Raw genomic sequence first — 7,913 nt, 5'->3', positions numbered from 1 at the left:
AAAGTGTCTTCTCCATAAATGGAAATACATTTATTTATTGATAAATATGAAAACTAATAATTGATATATTTAATTTGACTAATTCACCTAGTTTTGACTACATTAAAATACCATAAGGATTTAGATAAATTTTTTAAAATAATTTTGAACTACAATTAAAACAAAATGTAATTAATAATTTGTGTTGAAACATTGCTATGTTGAATAAATTTGAACGTAGACTTGTTTGTTTAATTATAATTTTTTATAACGTATTTAGGTGATTTACGTAATTATAACATTTTGTTTACTGGAAAAATTCAACCTTCAGTGGAAAATAAAAAAAAAATCAGGAAGTGATATTTAGGAATTTTTAAGTCAGGAAGTGATATTTTAGGGATTTTCTGGTCCGTATTGAAAAATGAAAAATCCCATTAATTCACTGCACGGTGTACACGGCTGCTTAAGTTCGAGGTAGAGTCGTCAGCGGCGGAGACCGGCCCTGAAAACGGAGTCCGGTTAATCCGTTTTCCCTTCAGTTCCAAGCTTCGAATCAATCCAAACCCTAAACCCAAATCCGTAACCTCCAATTCAAAATCACTTTTCAGAAATGAACAGTCAAGAACATCCCCAATCCTTCCTCAATTACTGGGGTAACATCTCTGAAGAAGATTATTTCACATCTCAACGAATCAAAGCCTCCAAATCCTTCTACACTTCCCCTCGCGGTCTCAAGCTCTTCACTCGTTCATGGCTTCCTCTTCCTCCGACCCCTCCTCGCGCTCTCATCTTCATGGTCCATGGCTATGGCAACAACATCAGCTGGACCTTCCAAGCCACTTCCATCTTCCTTGCTCAGATGGGTTTCGCTTGTTTTGCTCTTGACCTTGAAGGCCATGGCAGATCTCAAGGTCTCAAGGCTTTCGTTCCCAATGTTGACTCTGTCGTTCACGATTGTCTCTCCTTCTTCAATTTCCTCAAACTCGACCCCCAATTTCAAGGTCTACCCTGTTTCCTCTACGGTGAGTCAATGGGCGGTGCGATTTGTTTGATGATTCATTTCGCTGATCCAAAAGGGTTTGATGGTGCTGTTCTCGTCGCACCTATGTGTAAAATCTCTGATAATGTGAAACCCCATTGGCCGATTCCTCAATTTCTTACGGCGGTTGCCCAATTTCTTCCCACTTTGGCGATCGTTCCGACGGCGGATCTGTTGGATAAATCGGTGAAGGTGGAAGAGAAGAAGATTGTGGCGGAGATGAATCCGATGAGGTATAGAGGAAAACCCAGATTGGGAACCGTCGTGGAGCTTCTTAGAGTGACAGAGCACTTGAGTCAAAGGTTGAAGGATGTGAATCTGCCATTCATCGTCCTCCATGGAAATGCAGATGTAGTTACAGATCCGAATGTGAGTAAGACTTTGTATGAAGAAGCGAAGAGTGAGGACAAAACGATTAAGATTTATGAAGGAATGATGCATTCTATGTTGTATGGGGAAACTGATGAGAATGTAGAAATTGTTCGAAACGATATTCTTTGTTGGTTGAATGAAAGATGCAGAACAGGATAAACGTTGATGCTGATGATGATGATTGGAATTAGTTGCATAGTGCATGTGAAATTGTTTGGTTATTTGAATTATGTAATACTTTTTTGGGTTTTGTGCATATCATCCGTAGTTCTTTTGCTTGTGATTTTGATGAAAGGAGATTATTTTTTGGTTCATTCTGTACAATGAGTTCGATCGCTCTACAAAATTCATTTATAACATTTTATAGAAAAGAGTCCGATGATGTGAATATAAGCACCAAAGTTCCAAAGAGAAGCGACCACTTATACCACTTAGAACAAAAATAAAGTTCTCATACTAACACTATTGTAGCACCAATGATACACCTATTTTGCTCACAGAAAAGATGATAAATGACATTACACCGATCAAATCTTATGCTTTAATCGATTTTATGAAAAACATCTTCCCCTAAAGATCAAAAGAAAACTAAACTCAAAATGTTTTGAAAAGTAAGAACCAAGTAAACATTATATGGAAGATCTAGGGCCATTAATGTGATTTTACCTAAAAATATAAATCTTTTTATTTTATAGGGATTGAAATTGAGAGCATTTTTACCGACCAAATGTATTAGCAGAATAAATTGGGCCTGATTATGTGAATGGGCCCAAATAGGACCTGTAAAGCCCAAAACCCGGATCCATTAACTCAAAGAGTTTCATTTCAACTCCCGACTGTCAAAGCTGAGGGATCGCCGGAACGCCATTTATTACTTCGATTCAAAGAATTGGCAATCCACTCCGAGCAGCAAAGAATCTTGATTCATAGGATACGTTATCCTCCGAAGGTACAATTTCTTGGTGACTCTTCTGGAAAAAAAAATGAGTTTGTCCGATTTGTTGTAAGTTTTCCACTGTTCTTTTTCCTTTGTCTCTCTAAATTAAGTAGAATTAGCCTCTAATTCCTTAATCAGATTTGTCCTCTGTCTTTCTACTTTTGTTGTTTTTCCGAAATTGGGAGCTTCAGATGTAGTATTTGAGAGTAACTTATAGATTTTCTCTTTTATCTACTGTTTGTGATGTTATCGATTTATGATCACACTTTTCTTTTCTTTTTTAATCTCAGATTTCTTCTAGGTGAGTTTGCGGATTTGCTTGTGTATAACCGATGGGTTTGAGGGCGGTGTACTGATGTCATTGTTCTGGATTGTGATTCGTCAATTTGCAGAGAACGAAGCGATGGTATATGACTTCAAATTCACATTAATGATTGCATAATCTTGCTCATTCTAGTTTAGTGTTCTTTTAAGAAAGTGAAATTTAAGTTCACCACTGATGATATCCAAGGTAGGTTGTAGTTTCCTATAATGGCTTTGTGTTACTTGCTCAGGCCACGTCAAAGAAAGTCATTACAAGGGAAGAGTGGGAGAAGAAGCTTAACGACGTAAAGATTAGGAAAGAAGACATGAATAAATTGGTAATGAATTTCCTCGTCACTGAAGGTTATGTTGATGCAGCCGAGAAATTCCGGATGGAGTCTGGGGCTGAGCGTATCCATTAGTTAATTTAGTTCTTAAGGTTCTCTCTCTATTTTTGTATAATATATGTGGAATGCTAATTATGTGGCGTTCTGTATTTTTCCCCATTATTTGCTTTCCCTTATGGATATATAGCAGAAATAGATCTTGCAACCATAACAGATAGAATGGCCGTTAAGAAGGCAGTACAATGCGGCAATGTTGAGGATGCAATTGAGAAAGTGAATGATTTGAATCCTGAGGTTTGATTCCTAAATTTAAAACTTCATTTGGTACTTGGATTTCTATGGGCTTCAAGATCTTAAGAAATAATAGTGTAGGAAACTATGTTCTCTTTGTGGACGTGCTGTGATCATGAAAATGGGAAATCAAATGTTTGTTCGTTTAACTGCTGTTGGCTCTCCATGATGAAATTCTTTTTGAATTGTAACAAGACTATGCACTTGGAATTTTTAGCTGATGACATGTGATAGACCAGCTACCGATCAAAGTTCTTCACATAATTATTACCTTACGTGCCTTTGGAATTTTCATAGTTGTTGAACTAAAATCTGGTGTGTACTTGAAATCTTAGACGGATAGCCATTTCCTTTAGCATCTACGCATAGTATATTGCTTGATGAGTGCACATATTTGATTCATCTATTTGGGCATTATCAATGAGCCTATTCGTTTCCCTTTTCTTGCTGTGGATGGGATTCCACTCCACTTGTGGTTTGAGCTTAAGTGGTCTATTGACTCTTATTGATATTATAGAATGGGAAGTTGGATTCTCAATCATCTTATTGAAGAATTATATACATACATATATATATACACATATATTTGAAGAAAAAATGTAGCACACATGACGCAACTGAATAAATGCCATTCATTACAATAATGCCACCTTTCTGATTAAGTCATATAGTACCTGGATAATAGTTTGACTTCGTATGTTTGATGTTCTTTCTCCAGTCCTTGTTATATTGCCTAAGCATTTAAAACAAACTCTCTCTTGCAGATATTGGATACAAATCCCCAATTGTTTTTCCATCTCCAACAGCAAAGATTGATAGAACTAATTCGTAATGGAAAAGTAGAAGAAGCTCTCGAATTTGCTCAGGAGGAGCTTGCACCGAGGGGTGAAGAAAATGTACGTGGCTTTCTCTTTCCACCTGTCTATCGTCATATTGTGGCTTTATGGTAGATCAATGAAATTGATTATGGTTCTAAGTAGTTCCACTCGTCGACATTGAAATGCCATATGCATACTTTAAACTATGGATTCCCCCTTCCCCCTTTCACCTGCTCTCCAAGTTAACCCTTGTTCTACTATCAGCAAAGCTTCTTGGAGGAATTGGAGAGAACTGTTGCTTTACTTGCTTTTGAAGATGTTTCCAACTGTCCCGTGCGAGACCTTCTGGACATCTCTCAGCGCTTGAAGACAGCAAGTGAAGTTAATGCAGCCATCTTAACAAGTCAGAGTCATGAAAAAGGTTAAAATCTTTGCCCACCTCTTGCTTTTGCAGTACATAGCATTAAAGTAGTCTCTTTCCTCAAGAAATGCTCTTTTATTTCTGCCACGTTCAAAGACACCATGACAATGAAAGTTGAACCTTTGGTTAATATTATATCTAAATTAGAGTGCATAATTCTATAGAGAAATCCAGTGGTTTTGATCTCAAATCTAAGCTAGACAAGACAATATTTTGGAGTAAGGTAGTTGCATCAACACGATTAAAAGAAGTCAAGAACTGTCATTCGATCTTAACCATATATTTATGACCTGCAACCTGATTTACTAACTTTATCGTTTGGTGTCATCTTACAGATCCGAAACTCCCAAGCTTGTTGAAGATGTTAATGTGGGCACAAGACCAACTTGATGAGAAAGCAGCTTATCCTCGCATAAATGATTTATCGACAGCTATGCTTGAAGATCCTCCTGTTTGAGATATATCATCTCAAATGATCGTACAAAGATGTCTCAGCATATTTGATTTGATACATTGTGGAAGGAAAATGAAGGACGAAAAAAAATGTGTAGGTTCTGTCTAAAAATGATCATTTGGTTTCAAATTCCTTAGTCACTTTTACTGGCTGTGAAATGTTATGGTGGTTGTACACAAATAGATTCTCAAATCGCTCTGTTCTTCCAAATGTTGAATTGTGCTATATTTGCGTACTTTAATTTTGTGATGTTCTTTCCCTTCCAAGTCCTGCCTTCCTTTTCTTGGGATAAATGAATATTTAGGAAAATTGTAAATTTAGTAGGACAAACTTAAAATTTAGTCTTTATGGATTTATATTTAGAATTTAATCAGAACTATGAAGTTCTTAGAACAATTAAACCTAAATAGTTTAATAAATCCTCAAAAAACAAGTATGATTGACTCTTGAGCTATATATGATGGTATTTTCATAATACTAAACTCCAACTTTTTTAGTATTAAATTTGCAAATTGACTTTGAAAAAAAATGGACTAAATTATAATAAACTATATTTTGTACTTGGTACTTTGTTTCATTAACTATATAGCAAAAATATAGAATCTTGAATGGAAAGTTAATAACTAAATAGTAATATTTATTGTTGGCTTATTCAGACACATGATTTTTCTTCAACATGGTAGGGGATTTTTACTCCATTGTTAAAGGTAATATAGTGACTTATTTGTTGAATTGTTTATTAAAATTTCAACTGTTTATCGTCTCAATGTTAATGATTTACTTTAAATGAACTAAAATACCAAAGATATGATAGAATTACAACCAAAATCCTTTCCATCTAGGCAGTGAAATGAAAACCGAGTAGACAAAAAAAAAAAAAAAATTAACAGAGAGGAGATAAAATATATACAATCATTACTCAGATTTCACCCAAAGAACATAAACCCACATAGCGGAATTGTAAACATTGCCACAATATTGAACTTCAAATTTGTATGCATCAACATTATCCTCCCTGATTTCGCTGTGGCCGTCATCAAAATTAAGAGCATAGCTGCTCGGATCATACTGAAACTTCAGTTGCCGCTTATTTCCATTCTTAATAGCCTTCTTTAAAGCCGCCTTCACCTTCCAAAACAAACTCCTACATTGCTTTTTACCATACGCATTCATCCGCTCCAAGCTTCTACTGCCCTCCATTTTCATCGCACCTGCCCACAACCTGTTTGATAAAATTCTCCAACCAAATGCTCCCAAATTTTCTCCACTGCTAATTAGCTAGACCAACACAGGAGACAAAAGGGTGTCATAAATGAGAAGAAACACTCCCTTATAAGGCTTGGATCGGAGGAGAAGATGCTGCATGTATATATATGCATATTATGTGTGTGTGTTGACTGTTAAGTGAAAAAGGGTTGGAGTTCTTGAAGAATGTGAGAAGAGTAGGCTGCAAGGTTGAGGGGAAAAAGGAATGGAGAATTTAAGTTGAAAGGGTGGGTGGTGTTAGTGTACATTGGGAGGCTAAAATTCTAAGATGAAGGAAGGTAGAGGTGGGAAAAAAGGAGGGGATGGTTGGCGCAGGGGAGGGGACAGTGGGCAGAGAGCCTATCTCTCTCTCAAATGTCGTATCACTATCAGAATTTGTTGCTGGCTGCTGTGGAATAAAGCACTTCTTTGAAACGGTAATTCCTAAGCCATTATAATAGGAAAAACTTCTTTTCTTTAATTACCATTTTAGAATCCTAACTGTCTACACCGATTCTTTAGGCTTCATGACTTTCTTTTTCTCTTTTTACTTTCCTTTCAAAAAGTTCTTATATATATGTCTATCAAAACTTATTAGTTATTTTACTGATTTGTGGCAATTAGGCCAAATTTAGGTTACTATCAATTGTATTAATTACAATTACAGATGAGGTTGACTAGTTTATTGATTTTTTTAACCATTTTTCAAATTTTCTCGGAATCATTTTGGTTATTGATTTGACTTCTATTAAAGTTATTTTTAGAGATAGAGATAACATGATTATTAATGTATTTGATGATTAAGAAAAACAACAAAGATCCATTTTTTTTATGTTTCGTAGTAAACCAACTTAAACTTGATATTAGTCACGTAATCTTGCAATGTGGATACTACATTCTTTCTCTTGACTAAATCAGTCATATCTTTCTAACATCTTTATTAATTTTTCTAACATCTCTGTTGGTGGTTGTGTTGCTATCTCTTTTGTCCTGAACTTTTCAATTGATTAATTGTTGCTATTTTTTTATTCTTTCTATTTTGATAAAGAAAATCAAAATGAAATGGTTTTTTTTAGAAAAAGTAAGCAAATGAAACTTTTGATGTAAAAAATTGACGACATAAACTCTAACTTGATACTGGTTATCGATATTGTTTGTACGATAAGTAAAAAAATTTAAAAACATCTATAATTTTGAGATGCTATTCCGTATATTACAATTCATTTTACATCCTTTTTCATCGTGAGTTGTAAATGAGGTATGAACGCTATTTTAGGTATGAGCTAATAATCGTTATAGATCTCATTATTTAAAGTGTTCCATTTAGATCTCAAATTATTTTAGGTTGCCATGTAAATATTAATACCATTAGAATTATTTGGCATTCTAAATGAACAATAACTAGTTTAGGGAGGTGCCATATATGAATCATCTAACACTATTGGTTTTTAAGCCTATTACAATAAATTGCTCTAAGCACAAGTTCAAAATAAATATAGGACTGATTGAGAGGAATTGAATTAAGTAGGAAATATATTAAGTTTTGTTTATAAAATTAAAATGAGTAGACCTCATATTTATTCCTTATATAGTTCTCATCTCTTGATGAAGTGAAGATGAATATATCTGATCTTCTTAAATGTTTTTTAGAATCCTCACACATTTGAAACTTACTGTTGTATTTAGTTAGATTCCATTTCGTTTTTC

The 7,913-nt window shown here is 34.8% G+C and overlaps 2 protein-coding genes across 3 annotated transcripts; both read left to right on the top strand.

Moving 5' to 3' along the window:
* Positions 1–343: 343 nt before the first annotated feature.
* On the top strand, positions 344–1,707 carry LOC101206306 (caffeoylshikimate esterase). The gene has a single exon (XM_004146542.3). The coding sequence runs from the start codon at positions 590–592 to the stop codon at positions 1,547–1,549; it is 960 nt and encodes a 319-aa protein (XP_004146590.1). The 5' UTR covers positions 344–589; the 3' UTR covers positions 1,550–1,707.
* Positions 1,708–2,184: 477 nt separating this feature from the next.
* On the top strand, positions 2,185–5,227 carry LOC101206065 (protein GID8 homolog). Of its 2 annotated transcripts, none has more exons than XM_004146541.3 (7): positions 2,185–2,339; positions 2,618–2,733; positions 2,882–3,041; positions 3,165–3,271; positions 4,033–4,164; positions 4,351–4,507; positions 4,843–5,227. In XM_004146541.3, exons 2-7 carry the CDS (start codon positions 2,683–2,685, stop codon positions 4,962–4,964), a joined length of 729 nt encoding a protein of 242 aa, XP_004146589.1. In that variant the 5' UTR covers positions 2,185–2,339; positions 2,618–2,682; the 3' UTR covers positions 4,965–5,227. The 2 variants fall into 2 exon arrangements, with proteins under 2 accessions (XP_004146589.1, XP_011653065.1); XM_011654763.2 differs by having other exon boundaries at positions 2,241–2,393.
* Positions 5,228–7,913: the final 2,686 nt, after the last annotated feature.

This window comes from Cucumis sativus, chromosome 1 (assembly GCF_000004075.3).
Source record: "Cucumis sativus cultivar 9930 chromosome 1, Cucumber_9930_V3, whole genome shotgun sequence".
Taxonomy (NCBI): Eukaryota; Viridiplantae; Streptophyta; class Magnoliopsida; order Cucurbitales; family Cucurbitaceae; genus Cucumis; species Cucumis sativus.
This window is presented reverse-complemented; position numbering and strand designations above follow the sequence as displayed.